This window comes from Equus asinus, chromosome 20 (genome assembly GCF_041296235.1).
Source record: "Equus asinus isolate D_3611 breed Donkey chromosome 20, EquAss-T2T_v2, whole genome shotgun sequence".
Taxonomy (NCBI): domain Eukaryota; kingdom Metazoa; phylum Chordata; class Mammalia; order Perissodactyla; family Equidae; genus Equus; species Equus asinus.
In genome coordinates, this window is record NC_091809.1 from 84,997,900 (window position 1) to 85,018,439 (window position 20,540).

A 20,540-nucleotide genomic window follows, 5' to 3' on the forward strand; every position below is an offset into this window, starting at 1 on the left:
CAAAATGAACTGGTCGAAATGGTTTTATAAAGCCACAATTATGTCTATTCTGTACAGCGGTAGAATTAAATTGGGAATCTTAGTATTAACCATAAGATGGTTACAAGTGACACTGATCAGTGGCAAGTTTTGTCTGATGTAGTAACTTAGTAGCTATATCATGGTTAATACTGAAAGATTTCTTTGTCTATTTTTCCATATAGAGTTATTGATTTTTTTTTTTTTTTAAGAATTTCAAGTTTGTTTTTTTTTTTTTGTAAAGATTTTATTTTTTTCCTTTTTCTCCCCAAAGCCCCCCGGTACATAGTTGTATATTCTTTGTTGTGGGTCCTTCCCGCTGTGGCATGTGGGACGCTGCCCCAGCGTGGCCCGATGAGCAGTGCCATGTCCGCGCCCAGGATTCGAACCAACGAAACACTGGGCCGCCTGCAGCAGAGCGCGCAAACCCAACCACTCGGCCACGGGACCAGCCCCAAGTTATTGATTTCTTAAGTGCCGTTTTTTTATATCCTCAAATACCATTTCTCAGATGATACCAGAAAGTCAAAAATCCTTTCTAGAAAGAGTAAAGTACACCTTTCTTTGCTGAAATGAAAGTTTTTAATGCACAGTTATTCTGAGAAGGATACGAAATGTACCCTAAAATTCCCCTCCCCCCAAAAAGGGATATTCTATGAGGGAGAATTGACAAGTACATCTATTAGAATCTCAATTTTGGAGAGTCATTCAGCTATCGCGTGGGTCATACTTGTGTTAGAGATTCATATAGGTGTTATACAATGAGAAATCACTGGCTTTGGAGTCATATCCTGGCTGTGCCATGTACTGTGTTTATTTTATTTGTGTATTTATATGTATATTTAACCTCTCTGATTCAGCTTCCTCATATGTAAAATGACTACCTAATTGGGTTTGAAAATTAAATGACATACTTAAAGCATTTGACTCAATGCCTGGCACATAGTAGATATAAAATGAATGTTGACTGCCTTTCTTTCTTTTGTTTTTTTTCCCTATCTTTCTACAAGACAAATGTATTTTATTTTTTTAAGTTATGTCCCTAATTCCTACAGGAAATAGCAAAATATCAAATATAGAAGACATTACAAAGATTATGAAATCTTGCAACACTTTTGTAGTCATGATCCCCAGCTCTCAACTCCCTTATCAGCTGAAAGTCCCTTGGGACGTCTGCTCTCCTATTTTATTCCACAACGTAGATCTCATCAGCCTCTCTCTCAGCAGTTATAAACCTAAAAGGCAGTCTGTGTGGAATAAACAGTAGCCAGTAGCTAACAATTAATGTCCATTCTTACTCCTCTTATCATAAGTACATAACTTGTACTTTTCACCACCTCTGCCCTACGTGCATCTCAGTGTGTCTTCCCTTCCTTTATGAGAACTGGTGATGTGTGCCCTTAGGGAGCATTTTCTCACATCCTGTGAAAAAGGACAAGGTCAGCCTGGGATGGGAAATAATATGGGAAATACACACATCCACAAAACTTAGATAAGTATGATCTATACAGGCAGGAAAAACTTAAGAAAACCTTTCCCCCAAATTTCCTGATAGGAATGGAAAGACCTTTTCCTCTTTACCTTCTCTGAACTGCAAATAATAAGATCTTTACAGATATCAAAAAGCTAACATTAAATTTCTGACATATGATCTTTTCCTGTTATTTTAACCACTAGTTTTGAAATTTAATTCTGCTCTCTGTAAACTAACAGTTAAGTAAATTACCACTTGCTGTAATTTAGCACTTTCGCTGTTAAAGTTTCACTTAAGTGGGGCATTTTATGCATCAATTTAAAAAATTTATAATATATGTAAATTAGACCATCATGCTGTACACCTTAAACTTATACAATGATATATAACAATTATTTCTCAATAAAACTGGGGAAAGAATAAATATTTAGCAAAAATTGCCCTCGTCTGTAAAAGAGTGTGTAGGGTTAATATACCATGCAGGAAATTTACCTGAAATTTCTCATTGTTATGAGTGGCTCTTTGTGCTGATGGAAATCTTGTATGGCATATAGCAATGGCTCATAAACATGAAAGTATTGTGATAGCGAATTTGTGAAAATCTTACTGCTGAGTAAATAGGTACCATCCTCCTACACATAGACTGGCCACAGTAACCAAAAATGGAAGGCTCTGATTATAGACATGAGTGTTGCTCTCCAGAGTCAACAGGTGACAGTCAGGTGTTCAAAGCGGGCTGTCCTAAGTTATTCAGCCTTTCAAAAAGGACTTATCTGCTTTTCATAGAAAACCTACCATCTATTATAATAGGTCTTTCTCCTGGTCTGGTACCTTCTCTAACCATCCAGAGGTATCCAGAGCTTGCCATGGATTCCTGAGGAATGTATTGACTTGCAGGAGCCTGGAATTTCACTTTTTTATCTAACTTGTGATTGTAGCTCTTACAGCAAAGTCTCTGTAAGAGTTACCAAAATAAAGGTACACTCCTCATGCGGCTGTACCATTCACTCATGCCTCTAGACAGTCTAAAGGTACCAGATACAAGGTTTTTGTTCTGTTTTTATGTCATAACTCAGGGACATATTTTTCTTTTAGATTTACCTTTGATGTTCTAAGCTAAGACAAAAGAAGGGTGCTCCTTTCTCAGAGTTCTCATCAGTTCCTCACACCAGCCTTACTGGAATTGTATATCCTTTTCCACAGTCTTCCAGAGTTTTCCAGAAGTATCCAAAAGCTCATGCCACACTAATTGTCCTCAAGTTTACTCCCCTGAGAGGCTAGTTATCCGTAACTATGGATAACTAACCCAGTTATCCAGATTAGTTCCCACTTCTCTGTTAAGTGAAAGAGCTGCTATCTAAGCATTGCTGGAATGAAAATTATGTCTCATAAGGAATACTGCTCCACTCCTCTCCCAGGTGTGTGGTATATTTAAAGTATTTGACTTAGAGGCCCGCCATCTGTTATCAAAAGGCTTCGGCCAGATGTATTTCAAAATTCGGAATTTTTCAGGTTAAGAAGGGTGATCCATGTATCATATGTTGCATAATACCCTGAGGAGGGTGTGGGGAAGCACCCCATTATTAAACACAGTATTTTTGCAGCAAAACATTTGAATATTTATCCTAAATGAAATAAATAAAAACTATAAATAACGTCTATTTAGTTCAAGTCAGATTTTGCCACAAATGAGTTTTGTCTCCAAACTTACCCAAAAAGCCCTGTGATTTTCAGAGCATTTTGAATTTCAAAATCACAGGATTGTGAACCTGTATAAACATGAGTGCTAGGAATACAATAGCCTACGAAGATCCAGATGCTTTTTACTTGAAGAAGTCCTTTTGAGAACAAGTAATAATTAACTTTCTTGAAATAATTAACAGTATATTATTGAATTTCATAAAGAATAAGATGGATCAAATATTTAACACAATACATTTCCTATCTGTTAATAAACTGGAAAATGCAAGTAGTACAAATTCCTTGAACGAGGGTTAATAAGATTGTTTCTGGCACATGATATTGGCATGACAGTCCTAACATTGTCTTGTTTTGGAGTTGGGTTGGAATGCTAGTGTTTTACTGTTAGTGGTTTCAATTCATCATATGTGACCATCTGTTTTGCTCTCTTTCTAATGGTTACATTTTGGTTACAGACTTGAAAAATAATGATTGTGTTTCTGCTGTGAAAATCAGCTATTCTATCCCTATTCACTTTGCTCTTCTGCACACAGGTTCAGATATCTGTTTGAACCTTCTGTGCCCTGTGTTAACCTTAAAATGAACTGAAATCATACCTTTAGAGGATATCTAAGGACAAAGTAGTTAAGATGACATAAAGACTAATATTTCAAGAATATTGGACTGTTAATTTCTGTAGTGTAGTTCTTTAAAGTTATTTAATAACTTTATAAATTTTTTCAAGACTTATGTTTTAATATTGCATTCTAAAAGGACTGGAAATTTTTAAAAGCTTAACATTACTAGGCTCTGAAAGCCTGCTCAAACTCACTTGAAACACTTTGGCTTTTTTTTCCCTAAAAACAAAATTAAATCAAAAGATATCTTACCTCTAAGTGAAAGCCGTGCCAGAATTTCATTGAAAGGAAATTTGTAATTTTAGCAGTCTTTTTCAGTATTACAGTCTCTATGTTACCAATATTACATTGGCTAAATAGAACAATTAGTAAGACAGTATGGTCATATAAAGATAGCAAGGAATTTGAAGTCAAAGAGATCTCACTACAAGCTCCAGCGCCACCACTTACTGGCTAAGTGGTTTTGGGAGAGAAACCCTTTCTGAGCCTAGATGTCCACACCCATAAATTGAGAAATTCTCTATTAGGATGGTTTTGAGAACTAATATATGTAAAGCAGTTAGCACAGAGCTTAAATATTCAATGTGATACCCTTTTTTTTTTCAAAATAACATAGCTTTATAGATTTCTAATTATAAAAAGAAGGTTTTTCACCTGGACTCTCATTATTCAAAGGTAACCACCGATTACATTTTGGTCGATAGCCTTCTGAATCTCTCTCTGCAGGTACATACTCACATAGATATGAACACACAACTTTACAGAAGTAGATTTATAATATACAGACATAAATTTAGACTTTTTTTTCTGTTCAACATTGTGTCATGGCTATCTGATATCCACAGGAGTATCCATACCCACTAACCCTCTCAGAAATTTGACATCCTGCACCTCCCATCAAACAGTTTGTTTTTATATTGTTCATCTCCAGTACCTCCTAAAGTTATACCTTGTCATGAATTTAAAGTTCCAAGAAAATTAAAATTATGTTTTGAGAATATTTTAAAATTTTTTACAGGACCTGCTCTTGGGTTAGGCTAGGCTCTCAGATAATGCTCAGAAGAAATTTGATATTCAGAGCAGTAGCAGTAGAATAGCATAATTTCTGGTTCTCATACTCAGAGAAACACAATATTCCCAGTGGTAACAGCCAAGACGTGAGCCTGTTTGTTCTCTTAAAATTAATTGCAGCAGTAGTGAGAATCCGAGATTTCATCTCATCTTCAGATGTCTTGATTTTTAAGTGAGGAAGCTGAGGCCCAGAGAGGAGGTAAAGTACATTAGCCAGGATGACACAGCTAAGGTCTCTTTGGAGAGTAAATATGTATACAATGTGAATGTATTTGAGGAATAAATGTATTTCAGATTTCAGTGGCTACTTTTTAAGGAACAAATAAATTTATAAAAATTCCTCAATTTGGAGATTCAAAAAAATTTCCTTCCTCAGTCATCCATTTTGAATGGATTTTGTCATGGGAATTTAAACATGAAGAAGGAGACCTTTTATGGTACAAGTGGGAGAGAGATCTCGATCCTAATGTCACCTTTGAGAACCTATATTAAAATGCATGGCACTCAGTAAATTAGTTCCCTTTCTCTTCTGTTCCTTCTTCCCCACACAAAATACTCTCCTTCATCAGTTAGAAACTGATTCTAATTAGGTGTGTCATCTCTGAAGACACCATCCTAGTATCTGGAGACCTGGCCCTCACTTCAGAATCAGGGCCTCAGGTTATCTTTGTGTAACCAGCCTTTACCCAGGACACTCTGTGTACTATCAGGCACGTGCTGGATGCCAGGAATGCATCGCTGAGACCCTCAAATTGCCGGAAGACGAGCAGGAGACGTTCACGCAGCAGTCACGGTATAAGGTGGTATCTGCCTGACAAACAAGTGACTGAATCAACATAATGGAGTTTGTCAAAAGTGAAGGAGCCCCTGAGTCTGTCTGGAAAAGTCGGGGAAGATTGCACAGAGAACGCAGCACTTGAACTGAGATTTGAAGGAGGACTAGAAATTTGTCTGTAGACAAAAAAGACAGGGCAATTATCCTAACCAGAGACTTGTGTTTAGGCTGACATTCATTTTCCAGGAAAAGGCCCATCTGCTTCTGAAATTTTTTTACTAAAACTTGTATGATTTCTAAGATCCAATGTTTCCAAAGATCTGAAGAATCTCATTTAGTTGCCCTGACTTACCTGTGTCATCCAGACTGACACAGACAAATGAAAAACTACCTATCCTGGACTTAAATGTCTATAGGAAGGTCCTTGTATAGCATTTCTCTCCAGTTTGTAATTTATTTGCATTATTTTTGTGCTACTATTATTCTGAGAATTGCTGTATTATTATATATGCCTCTTTAAAAATAAGTTAAATAAGTGAACTTTTCCACAGCTGGGCTACAGTGCTGTTTGGTATTTAATTTGTAAATTTTCATATTCTGTTTCAAGAAGATAACAGTGTTCTTTAAATTATTGTGTTTAATAGCTTATATGTTACTATTCTTTTATGTGTTTAACTACTTTTTTAAGAGGGAAAGGAAAAATGTTAAAAGAGTGAACCGAAGATTAAATTAGCCAACATTTTAAAAAGAAGCAGTTCCTAGCAGTTCCTTTGCTGGAATCAACCACTGCTAATACCACCACCTTAAAAGCTAATGATCTTCACCAGATTTCTGATTTGTATGATCTTCGGTAGTGGAGGCGGCGTTAGAACCTTTCTCTGTGTTTAACACCCGGGCTGCGTTTGCCTTGTGTGAAATTCTTGTTCGTCTAGACCTGTGTTATAGGAAGCTTCCGCATGTCTTTCAATTGCTTGATTTCAGAATTCATGAAAAAGATAAATTAATTTGAATTTTAGTTATGTGTCATTCCCTACCCAGAGGATCCCAAATCACATTTCCCACTCAGTGGCGTTTGTTGTCTGTCCTGATCATTGGGCACTCCTGTCTGAGTAATAGTAAACCCATAGTGAATGAGAAAAAAGCCCTGTCTTTACTTCCCCAGTACTTAAGCACAGATAATGTTCAGTAAGAAAGTACAGCTCCTGTGTGGGCAAATTGGGCTATGGCCTGTCTGCAGCCAGCACACATTTTAGACCTATCTACCTGTTCCTGAAATGTTGCTTGATAATAAAAATTGTTTCTCCATCAGTTGCCTCCTTTCTCATATACTCTACTCCTTACAAGTTCATACTCTTTTGAGATCTTTCACTATATTTTCAGTCTTATTTTTTATTCATTCTTTGGGCTATCAAGAGCCTGGGAATTATTTGGATTTTAAAATTAACAATAATGAGAAAATTTTTTGTTTCAAGTAGTTTTCAGTTGGGTCTTTAACATTAGTGATTACCATTTATTGGATACTTAATATATGTAGATACTATAAGAGAATGTTTAAAATATGACCTCATTTTATCCTGATAATCCCAATGAGATAAGTGGTATTTTCACTAATTTTCAGATGTAACTAAGACTCAGATTAACTAACTGCCCAAGATCATAAAGTTAGTAAATGGCATAGAGGATTAAAACTAGGTCTGTCTGGCCTAACAGCCTGTACGTGGGCTCTGTCTTCGTACGTCAGGTTCCTCTGGCTAATGTAGATTGCGTTTGCATCTATGTCCAGGGTTTAACATTTTAAACCCTACCTTCTAAGGACAGATATAAATTTAAATGCCTAGATCCTTTTGCAAATCAGAATATAACAATCAAGTTGGTTCCCAGATTTCTAATAGCCCAAAGAAGGGAATCAGAATATAAAATGTAAAGTTGGTTAGATTTGGGTTTTGATTCTTTTGCTCTATTTCAATTCATTTATCATTATATAATCTAGCTTTAGCTGAAATGTCTGCAGAGAGTAAAAGTTTTTCCACTTTTCCTATAATCCCCCCAACAAAAATATTAAGTTTTTAGTTCAATTTATCAAATTATACTTACTCTACCAATTTTGAGCTATGTGATCTTGCAAAAGTCATTTTTTTAAGATCTTCCCACCCTAAAATTTTGCTTCTTTTTGTGTTAAAATCCTCTTTGGATGATTCATATTTAAGAAATTGTTTTCTCTCCTAATTATTTTAATAAAGATTGTTTTTCATGTGTTCTTAAGAGTTCAGAGAAAGGTTAAAGTAGTTTGTGGTTAAGAGCTCTGATTCTGCAATCAGACTTGTGTAATCAAAGTTGTAACATTTAATATCTAGTAGACACTGGAAATTTTACATAACCTCTCTGAGCCTCCATTTCCTTTTCTATAAAATGGCTGTGTGACTCATAAAATTGCTATAAAGTTAATGTGAAGCACTTTCTACAATACTTGCATAATAGGGGTTAACTATGACTGTTATTTAAGTTTGTTCTTTGTAAAATATAACGACAGCATTTTAGGACTAGAAGAAACCATTAGTGATCATTTGATCTCGCACGCCTGTCTTTCCTATGTCAATAAAGCCCAGAGGAAGGTTAAAAGCTAGTTTGAGGTTTGGTGGTAAATTGGTGATGGACCTGAAACTAAATTAAACCCAGCATCTTTGCAGGTGGAGAGGTTGTGTTGCTGTTATTGTATTGTTTCATTGTGTTCTTTTCACTTCTATCCAATGATTCTTTCTTTAATCTCATTGAAACTATTGAGTTGTTTCCATTTTTATCTATGCAGCTGTTTTAGTGTTATAGTAGGTTGGCATGAATACTTTTTTCTTCTTAGCTTAGCTGGCTTTCTTCACTTCCAAAATGGATCAGTCCACAGTGTTAGAGATGCAGCTTTAATATTCAGCAATGTAAGGCAAAAACCTGTGGTCATTCATGGTTTCATACTGTCCTCTTAGTCTTCTGCTAATGTTCTGTGACATGAGACATTGCTTCCCACCGTAGTGGAACATGCCTCCTGTTTTGAGTGCTGTTAAATGAAGGCCCTCTGGTCCAGCTGCAAGATGGTAGTAATTTCAATAAGGATAACAATACTTTTCTCTCCATTCTCTCTTGTGTTGTAGAGCCGACAGTTAGAATCAGAAACGGGGACCACAGAGGAGCACAGTCTAAACAAGGAGGCTCGGAAATGGGCCACACGTGTGGCACGTGAGCACAAAACCATCGTTCACCAACAACGGGTAAGTGGAAGAGAGAGTCTTAGGCTATAGAGGAGAATCTGCTCCCAACCTCATTCAGGTTGTTGGGTCTACATTGAGCTTGAGCCACATGTCAAACCAATTTAAGGAGCTGGGTTTTATTCATATGGAAAATATCCTATGTATGTTTTCTCTGTAATTTCTCATGACTCAACAGTATACTCTCGGCTATCTACTTAGCTTGGAAATTCCTTCAGCCCTCTAGCAGCACGCAGTGTCGGTACTGTTGTTATCAGAATCCAGTTTCTTATAAGTCTAGAACTGAGGTCGCTGTTTCCTTCCTGGCTGTCAGATGGGGGCTACCCTTAGCTCCTGAAGGCCACTCACTCTGGTTTTTGCGGAGGGACATCTTAGAGCCAGCAATGGTGCGTGGAATCCTTCTCATGCTTGGCATCTCTCTGACTTCACTGTTGGCTCATTTCTCATCTCTCTCCAGCTGGAGAAAGTTCTCTGCTTTAAGGGGTCATGTGATTAGATTGGGCCCACTCAGATAATCCAAGATACTCTCCCTATCTTAAGGTCCATAACACTAATGTATCTGCAAATTATATCTTATTTATACACACTTCCAGGGATCAGTGTGTGGACATCTTGGGAGGCCATTCTGCCTACTATAATAATAAAATAAGACAACAGTACCTATCATCACCACTGCTTTTCAGTGTTGTAAGAGGATTCAGTCAATGTGTTAATGAAAGAAAAATAAGGTGTTTAAATATTAGGAAAAGATACATCTATCATTATATTTGGATGATGTGATTGTTTACCTTCAAAAACATGAGACCCAACTGTCAAACTATTAATAATAATGAGAGTTCAGTAAGGTGAATAGATACAAGACTATATACAAAAATCATGTTTTCCTATTAACTAGAAATAATAAATTGTAAAATGCAATTGGGGAAAAATTATTCACCACAGCCATAAAATACTGATGAATCAACCAATGTAATGTCATGACCTATAAGAAGACTTTTTTTTTTTTTTACCAAAGAATATAAAAGAAGACATGAGTCATTGGAGAGATGCAAAAACTGTGGATATTTATTAAATGTATGTAATTTTAATGCAATCCCGATGAAACTTAAAATATATTTCTAAGAGAACTTGACAATCTGGTTCTAAAATGTGTCATTTTTTTTTTTAGTGTATAAGAATAGCCAAGAATAACAATAATGAGACTATGTGCCTTAGCATGTACTGCAACATACAATAGTGACCATAGGAATCAAAACTGTGGTATCCTACAAGAGTGAACTAATATATCAAAGAAAATGATCTGTGTGTATATGAACCTTTAGATACTGCTTCAAACCGACCAACCATAAACACTCATTCTGAGGCACGCAGGGAAGTTTAATGATGAACAGCATATTAAGGCCTCCGAGGAATTGTTGTTAGGTCCAATAATGGTATTGTGGTTGTATTTTTTTCTTAAAGTTTCTATTTTTAGAGGCTTTTTCTGAAGCATGTACAAGTGAAATGACATGATGTCTGGAATTTGTTTTAAAATGCTTTAGCAAAGAAGAAAAAAGAATAGGTAAAACAAATGTGGAAAAATCTTAACTGTTGAATCTTGGTGATCAGTATATGGGAGTTCATCATACTAGTCTCCTTACTTTTGAGCATGTTTTAAATTTTTCATAATATAATGCATACTAATGGCATTTCAAATCTTTGGGGAAAGGATTTATTCAGTAAATGATATTAGAGCAATTGTCTGTGAAATAGACATATGGGAAAAAGTATAAAGTTAGATTCCTCCCTTCCACCATATACAAAATAAATTTCAGAGAAATTAAAGAGTTAAGTGCTAAACATAAGATTATTAAAAGCTAGAAAAATATGGGGGCCAGCCCCGTGGCCGAGTGGTTGGGTTTGTGCACTCCACTTCGGCCGCGCAGGGTTTGTTGGTTCGGATCCTGGGTACAGACCTGCACACCGCTTGTCAAGCCGTGCTGAAGAGGAAGATTTGCAACAGATGTTAGCTCAGGGCCAATCTTCTTCACCAAAAAGCGTTAAAAAAAAAAAAACTAGAAAAATGTAAAATATTTTTGATATATTACAGATGGCTTCTTAAGTAAGACACAATATCCGGGAGCCATAAAGGAAAAGATTACTACATGTGACCACATAAAAACTAAAAATTTCTGTAAAACAAAAGAACTTTAAAAAGTTAAGAGAAAAGGAATAGAATGAGAAGAAATATTTGTAACATAAATAACAGAAAAAGGACTAATATCTGGAAATAAATATATTTAAATAATTTTTAAAAAGACAAAAAAATTAGAAAAATGGACAGAGGATACAAACTGCCCATTTTAAAAGTAGAAGTACAGAGGGCCAGCAACATATGAAATGATGCTCTCTTACAGAGAAATGAAAATTGAAACAGTGAGATAATCTTTATTTGTATATCATATTGGCAAACATTTCAAAGACTGACAGTATCCAATATTCACGAGATACAGAGAAACGTACTCTCACATGCTATTAGTAGAATAGGCGTAAAACCTTTTAGGGCGATTTGGCAATGTCTATTGAAATTAAACTGTACAATTTCCACTTCTATGTTTTTGTCTTAAATAAGTATTCCCCTATGTGTTCAAAGAGTCATTGACTAGGTTGTTTGTACAGTGCTATTTATAATATCAAGAAATTTGAATATTCAAATAGCAATAGGGTAAGAGTAAATAAAACATAGTATAGTTAAACTATTGAATTTATGGATTAATTAGAGAATAAAGTCAATCTTTTTGTACAAACATAAAAAGATTTCTTAGACATATGGTGGAGATGATAGATCTCATTTTGTTATTTTTTTACACAAAACTATGCAAGTATGTAGGAAATACATAAGAAATGGTTTGAAAACTACACATACACTGATGGGACAGGGGTTACCTTTGGGTGGGGGACGTGTGGTGGCATGTGCAGATATAACAGAGACTTTCTGCCCTTTTGTATTAGTTGTTTTGCAGCAATATTTTATAGTTATGTAATTCTTAAAAATTAAAATGTACATATCACAAACGTACAATCCAAGTAAAGTTTGTAAACTGTGCCAATGTCAATTTCCTGGTTTTTGTGTTGTCCTATGGTTATGTAAGTTGTTGCCACTGGAGGAAGCTGAGAGAAGGGACTCTCTCTGTACTACTTTTGCAACTTCCTTTGAGTCCATAATTATTTCACAGGTTTTTTAAATAAATAAATGAAAAAATTAAAGGTTATAAACGGAACGTGGCCACTTGTCACTGAAGTCTTTTAAAGTATCTAAATAGTCACGTAAGAAAAAGTCATCACTTTCCTGTTTTCTTTACTAGGTTCTAGATGATCTGGAATGTCATGGAGTTGCAGCATCAGAACAAAGCCGAGCAGAAGTGGAACAGAAAATAGATGAAGCTAGAGAAAATATTCGTAAAGCAGAGGTGAGGGGTAGCTAATTGTGACATTTTGCCCAGCTCCAACAACATCACAGCTGTGATATATACCTTTATAATTCAGTTTCTATACGCTGATTAATTTGAAGATGATTTACCACCTTCATCTGTGTCCACGATGTTATTTTTGAATATCTGCTTCATATAGGTAGTACACATAACAAAAAGACATGAGCCCACTATGAAGAGTTTACAATCATGAAATAATAAGTAACAAAAGAATTGTCACAATGAAGATATTAATTTTAAAGTTTTCACAAGGTACATAATAAATCAGTCAAATTAATGGTATAGAAATTGATATTTTTTCAGTCCAGAGCCTAGAAAAGTCTCCCCCATGTAGAAGGTTCTCTGGATCCAGGGCATAAACTGATCTTTTAAGAAGAAAGAAGACTTGGTTAAGCAGACAAGGCAAAAAAAGTTACAACAGTGGATTTTAGTGTTTTGAGGGGTCAGGGGACCCTTTGAGGGTTGTATGAACATGTGAAATGCTCTCTCCCACAAAAAAAAACATACATTTTGTGTACAATGTCCAGAAGTTCATGTCTCCTAGGCTAATATTCCCTGACCTAGAGGGGGAAAATTGAGATGGAAAGAAAGAAGTTACTTGCAAAGGAAGAAGACATAGGATATAGTTTGGCAGTTGGATTTGATTAGTGTAGAGGATTTGTGTAAGGAAATGTGGTAGAAAGTAAGTAAAATAATGGTGGTTAGGACCAGTTCATGGAGATGTGTACATGCTTTGTGGATAGCATCTACCCAATGCAGATGGTGAAGGGGTGTGGAAGTAGACATTTAAGAAGACTGAGAGTAGCCAGCCCTCCAGGAGAATATGTTCTTGTTAGGAAGGCATGAAGAATGGCAAGAATAACTAAGACTGAAGTGTAAGTACCAAGGAGTGGTCCACGTAAGTATACTTAATACTTAAGAAACCCAGAGGACACCGAGATCACTGTGGGAGGAATTGTTGAGACAGGTAACACAGAAGAGGTAGGACTTAAGATGGGTATTGACAGGTGAGTAACATTTGATTAGTCAGAGAAAAAGGATAGCACAGATTTTTGCCATGCAACCTCAAGAGGCTGAACTTGAACCAAAAGAAGAAGGTAGGGAGGCAGATTTGAGCTCGGTATTGGGAAATACTTTCTAACAGTCAGATCTGCCCGATGTCAGAGTAAGCTCCCTTGGGACATAGTATAGCACTATAAGTGCACAGGAAGATTCTGGGAAAACATCTGTCAGGGACTTTATATAAGGAATTCTTGCATTGGTTGAGAGTGAATCTAAACTAGTGATTTTCAAATACCCCCCCAGGCCTCGAAAGGTTTTGAGGAAGTATTTCAGTGGTTGGTTGGAGTGGCATGGGGGAGTGAGGGGAGAGGCAGCATAGGCAAACATAGGGAATATTAGCATGTTTCTGGCACAACCCAATGGAAGTGATCTGAACCAGAAAAGTCTGGCTGTCTGCCTGGTCTAGAGAAGTCCCAGTAACCCCAGCTCACCTTTGTTCCTGGCACATGACTCACAGCCTCCATAGTGAAGACAGCAGGGTGTACAATAAATAGCCTTTTTCTCTCTGAATTCAGGGTCATGGCTAAACCACTACGCTAGTGTGCTGGCCAAGCACTGTTGGCAGGCCCTTGCCTAGTTTCAGAAACATTGGCTTCTGTAGAAGAATTTTTCCTGTTGTTTGTTTCTCTAAACTCTGGGTAAAGCCAGTTTCAGAGCCCTGGTGGAACAGGACAAGTCTCAGAAGTTTTGTGAAGGGTGTGTTCTCTCTTGTATTTTCCATTTCCAGACTCCATCTGTGGTGTCACCGTCTGGTACCCTAGATCCACCAAACCCCCAGCAGTAGCAGTAGTAGGTATCAGTCATACAAAGTATGCATTTAGGCTGAATGACTTGTTATTTCCATGAATGTACTAACCTTCCCTGTGTTTGTTAGCTTCAAGCTAAAAATATGAAGTGAGATTCCCACAACAGAATGTCTCATCTCTCCTAATACCAGTATTTAAGTCTGCATTCTCAAAGATAATTTTCTTACCAAAAATACAAAATATGCTAAAAACCATGATGCCAGATCCATTATCTCAATTGTGAGAATCTGTGAAATGTAGTCAGTCCTACTGCTGTCTTAAAATATCTCACTTGATTTCCACTTATCAGATACAAAGAATAACCCAGCTAAAATTAAAAGGCACATATAAGGGTAGTATTGGGGTGGTACTTACAGGATTGTCATAACGAAATTCTTGGATAGACTAAACCACAAGAACCTTCAGAGGAATTGATAATAATGGTTTCATAGATTCCCTTTTTCTTTCTTCTGCTAGTGTACTTGGATTTTCTCTTTCCCTTCAAAAGTCATTTACTTTATTATAAATACCTGTACAAAAGGGAGAAAGCTAGTTAAAATTCCATTATATCCTCCCTGTTTGGTTTTTAACTCCTGACATGAATGTTACCCTCACTTGTTGGTTAATCTTCTTTATCCAGTCTTTTCTATATTGTGTTTCCTTTCAGTGATGCTAATTAGAATGAAAACCTTTGTGGCACTCGGTAATATAAATGCCCTGTGCTTTTCCAAGTGGTAGAGATTATATAGTGATTAATTAATTATTGTCTGGTTAATTTGGGAGCAAATTCACTAATTGATTGGTTTAACAGATACTTAATAAGCACCTGCTGTGTGCCAGATACTGATGAATACACTAGACATATAGTGATGAACAAACTATTGTTATATGATCTCTGTGACTGTGACAAGAATATTTGTACCAGATATGCTACTGTCTGCAGCCCCTGACTAGTTCAAGAATTGAAATGAGGCAATAGCTGCTTAAATTAAACTCTAATAACAATCTTCTTAGTCTGGTATTTGGGTATTTGAATTTTTTGAAATGCCTTTTGTCATACAGACACACACACATTCTTCATCTGACATGTGATACCTATTTTAAAGAAACCAAGAGTTTTAAAAGCCATCTTCTTTGAAGCTTTACATGACTTATGTTGTTCCAGGACACAATTATTTTTCATATGTTTAAATTGCACTTTTTATTTGGGTTGAGGGCAGTCCTCTCTTTTTTTTTGACAGTGAAATATTTAACACAAAGAAGAGAAAGTTAATGTAAGAAGTCAAAGATACCTAGAAATTTTTAATAACTCACGTTTGCTGTAAGGTCTGCAGGAGGAACTATAGACTATGTGATTCCTTCTCCAAGATGCTATGATCTGAATTGAATGTACGTTTGAAAGCCAAAGTACATGATATCAAGTGGATTAATAAAACCAAAAAAAGTCAATGATTGTCTATATAAATACATTTTCCTAGCTACATTTTCTCTTAAATTATCATCTCATAAAGTTCTGTTGTACACTAGGAATTCAAAATTACTACGTTATCCTTATATCTCAATGACTCAAAAATGGTAATACCCTTGCCATAATTCTAAAAGAGAAGTCTAAAACTTTCAGTTCCTTAAAATGTGAGGTCTTATTACTGCAAGGTTAATGAAATCCTAGAGTGAGCCTGCTATAAAAACAAAATTTCCAGTATATTATATCCAAATTTACATTACCTCAGGGCCTGTTATTGTGAGGTTTCCCTGTACTCTTATAATATATTGGCAGACCTCTTGACTAACTTCTTTCTTCAATTCCTCTTGTGAAAATTTTCAAACATACAGAAAAGACGAAGAGTAAATATGTATTTCCCAACATGCTAAATTCAACTCAGTATTTTGTAATACTGGATTTTGTGTTTATTTCTATTCTGTAAAGTGGAAGTTAACTCTAAGGCCTGAATAGAGTTAGTATTTTAGGCAAGAATACTTTATGGATGATGCTGTGTTTTTCATCACAGTATATTTTTATCAAGTTATCTCACTATTAAGGATGCTAAGAGTAGTCACTTAATTAAGTTCGTGCTGCCAGATCTTTCCACTGTTAAGGTTCTTTTTCTTTTTTTTTCCCATTGCAATTAGCAAGTACTAGTTACCTCCAATGGTGGAAAATGGGTATTTTTCTCTCTTTCTTAAGTGTCATTATGATGTGATAGAACTTTAAAAATCAGCTCTATTGAGGTATAATGTACATACAATAAAATGTAACCATTTCAAATAAACAATTTGATGAGCTTTGACAAATGCATACTCCTAAATATCCACTACCACAAACAAGATACAAAATATTTCTATCCTCCCAAAAAGTGACCAGGCAACAACTGATCTGCTTTCTGTTATGTAGCTTAGTTCAACTCCAACAACGTGAATATTAGGTCACTTGATACTGTCCTACACATCACGTACAAAAATCCTCCCACATGTTTTTTTATCCAGCCTTATTTTTTATCTTAATCTCAGTTTGATGAGTTAATATTACTATGTATTCAAGTTCACTGATATTTTCTTCTGTAGTGTATAATCTACTCTTAAGGCCATCCTGTGAATTTTTGTTTCAGTTATTATATTTTCAGCTCTGTAAGTTCTGTTTGATTCTTTATATCTTCCAGTTCACTCTCATTTATCTTGATGCTTTCCTTTAAATCCTTAAGTATATTTAGAATAGTGACTGTAAAGTCCTTGTCTACTCATTGCATCATATCTGTGACTTCTGGCTCTCTCTCTCCTGACTAATTTTTACTTTGGTCGTGACTTATATTTTTCTGCTATTTAAATACCTAGTAGTTTTTTGCTGAATACTAGAAATTGTGAACGTTTGGTTATAGAGTGTCTGGATTCTCCTTTCTTCTTTTAAAGACTGTTGAGTTTTGTTTTGGCAGCCAGGTCAATGAAAGATCAGTTTGATCTTTCTGAGGCTCGTTTTTCAGCTTTATTTGGGCTGGTTTGGATTAGCCTTTCCAGTAGGGCTGATTTAGCCCCATTACTGTTGCATTTCCTCTCTGCACTTTCTTCTTGTGCCGTGGTATCCAGCAGGCTTTCTCAGCTCCGCCTGGGTGGAACGGCAGCACCTTTCAGTCATGTACAAACTCTGGGAGTTTTTTGGTTCGTGGCTCCATGGTAGATGTCCTTTCCCCAGTAGTTATTCTTTGCTTCTCCTCATGGAGTCCCACCTTATGTATTCTCAATTTATTATGGATTTTTATTCATTTAGCAAATTTTAAATGACAGTTGAGCTTTTTAAGCCTCATATTGTCTAAATTTGGCCAGTGGGAGTCCTTCTTCCGTGTCCTTTTGACATTATTCCCATCAGTCTTAGAACACTTTCTTACTGTCTAGAAGAACAAACTATCATAGGCTCACCTTGTTTTTTTCCCTGCCCAGACTTAGAATTAGCCATTTCTCCAAGGAACTCTCATGTCTTTTAATAGAGAATAGTATCTAGACACCAAGTTCTGGGCTGAGAAGGTGCTTATTGTTATGGGTGTCATTTATTTCTTGGCTCTTTCTTTATTGTTAGAGCTAGGAATTTTTTTTTAATCATAAGTTCATATTGATATTTCCAATTAAAACCAAAGTTAGAAGGATTTTATTAACCTTCATTGATTTTATATTTGTATCATTTTTCTGTTATATTGAAAACCTTGGTTCCTAATAATATCATATTTTATTTGCTTTATCCTGCACTATGTATTGAACAGTTTCAAAATTACAATACAAATATGATTAATAGTAAAGTAGTGAGTGAAATTTAAGATAGCTTTGCCATTGTCCTTGAATGTAGAATTTATCTCTACCAAGGATTTCTGCTTCTGGTAATAAGGGGCTAGCTTATATTGGGCTAATCCTCTTTTTGATAACAGTTATTAATCTGAGGTAAAAATATTTAAAATACCTACTTGATAGAACTAGAAAATGACCCAAAGCATATAAAACTAGAGAGGAATCGATCCTTGAAGGAATGGGACTATACTTGGCGACATTTACATTAAACAGCTCTTTGGGAGGGGCCACACAACTGTAATTCAAGCGGAGAGCCCCAGTTTTACTGGCTTGAGGATGGATGTCAGGGAGCCCTAATATTTGCAGATAAATAATCATCTAAATCCTTGGTCAAACCTGAATACACATGTGCAGCAGAAACTTCAGGGAGCTTGGCAGAAATTTCAGCTGTTGCTCACCACAGGGGAGCAACATTAATCATTAGAAAACTGAGTGATTATATTAATATCAAACAAAATAGGTTGCAGAACCTGAAATATTGAGAGATAATTCATAAGGATTAAAAAATAAGGTCACTTTATCAAGGAGACATAACAGTCCTAGATGTGTATGTAAGTAATAAATAGAGCTACAGAATACTTGAAGCAAAAGCTGACTGAACTGAAAGAAGAAATGGACAAATCTACAATGGTAGTTGGAGGTTACAACATTTCTTTCAATAATTGATAGAACAAAGAGCTAGAAAGTCAGTAAGGATAGAGAAGACTTAAACAACACTATTAACCAACTTTACCTAATTGGTATTTATAGAACGGTCTGCCCCACAAGAGCAGAGTCCATGTTCTCTTAAAGAACATGTGGAATATTCAGCATGACCATATAGTGGACCATAAACCAATGTCAGTAAGTTTAAAAGAACTGATACATGCAGAGCATGTTCTCTGACCCACCAGAATTAAATTAAAAATCACTAACAGAAAGATACATGGAAAACCCCAGGTATTTGGAGATTAGATTATTCAAACGCAGTAATCTGTTACTGCCTTAAAAAAAAACACCCAACTTGATGGCGAAAACAACAACAATTTATTAACTCTCACTATTCTGAGTGTTGACTTTGCATTTCTTTTGCAGGTTTTGCCCAAGATTACTCAAGGAGATGCATTCAGCTAGAGGGTCTGCCTAGAGGGCTGGGCCTTTTTTCCATATGGTCTTTCATCCTCAAATAGGCTAACCTGGGCTGCCTCGGGTGGTGGAAGCACATTCCAAGAAGTCAAGTCCTTATACCACTTATCAAACCTCTGCTTGCATCAAATTGGCATATGTCCCATTGGCCAAAAGAAATCACATGAGCAAACCCAGAATCAATGTGAGAGAGGACTACATGGACACCAGGAGGCATGATTCATTGGGGATAGCAATTTACCACAATTGATAGGACTTTGGTTAAATCATTTTTCTCATCTATAAAACAGACTTTATGGGGCCAGCCCGGTGGCGCAGTGGTTAAGTGCGCACATTCCGCTTTGGCGGTTTGGGGTTCGCCAGTTCAGATCCCGGTGCAGACATGGCAGGGCTTGGCACGCCAAGCTGTGGTGGGCGTCCCACATATAAAGTAGAGGAAGATGGGCACTGATGTTAGCTCAGGGCCAGTCTAATATAATCAAGTAGTATCTGGAATGCCATCAGATTACAGAGAGCTATGCTGTGCAAAATTTTAATCAGTTGGCAAATCATCAAAATTCATTTGAAAACACTGGAAAATTCTGCTTTTAAGCAGTTGTTAAAATATAAATAGTTGGAATGTTAAAGGAAAGATAGCAATATTTATTCTGGAACTGCAATCTAAAAATTGAAGTTTGCAAATACCGTGCTCATCAGTTGTTTGGTAAAGTACTGACAAAAATAAATCTTATGAAAACTAGATTACTTGTTTTTGAGAAAATAGAATATGCTAATATCTCTCCAACTCTCTTCCTCTCTTTTCTTTGTTTCTCTGTTTCAGCAGTTAAATGACTTACATTTATGATTTCCAGAAAAGGATTTGTTGGCTCACTCTTTTTTTTTTTTTAACATTTCATTGCCTGTATTAGTTTAAAATGCCTTCTAGAATGGTGCTGAGATAACTGGATGTCCACATGCAAAAAATGAAGTTGGACTCCTACCTCATACTGTATACAAAAATTAACTCAAAATGATCAAAACACCTAAATGTAACAGCTAAAGTAAAACTCTTACAAGAAACCAAAGGGATAAATCTTGGTGACCTTGGATTAATTTCTTAGATATGACAACAAAAGCCCAAGCAACAGTAGAAAAAAATAGATAAATTGGACTTCATCAAAATTAAAAATGCTTGTGCTTCAAAAGACACTATTAAGAAAGTGAAAGACAACCAGCAAGATATGAAAAAATATTTGCAAATCTTGTACCTGATAAGGGACTTTTATCTAGAATATATAAAAACTCTTAAAAAGAACAATAAAAAGACAACCCAATTTAAAAATGGGCCAAGGATCTGAATAGACATTTCTCCAAAGAAGAT

At 35.9% G+C, this 20,540-nt stretch overlaps 1 protein-coding gene across 5 annotated transcripts in view; it reads left to right on the top strand.

The window, feature by feature from the left end:
- Positions 1-20,540, top strand: part of FCHSD2 (FCH and double SH3 domains 2) — a 276,252-nt gene that overhangs the window by 222,648 nt on the left and 33,064 nt on the right. For all 5 annotated transcript variants that reach the window (XM_014842037.3, XM_014842036.3, XM_070490775.1 and 2 more), the window contains 2 exons: positions 8,797-8,913; positions 12,255-12,359. In XM_014842037.3, coding sequence (XP_014697523.2) covers positions 8,797-8,913; positions 12,255-12,359 — 222 coding nt within the window. The remainder of the gene's footprint in view (positions 1-8,796; positions 8,914-12,254; positions 12,360-20,540) is intronic.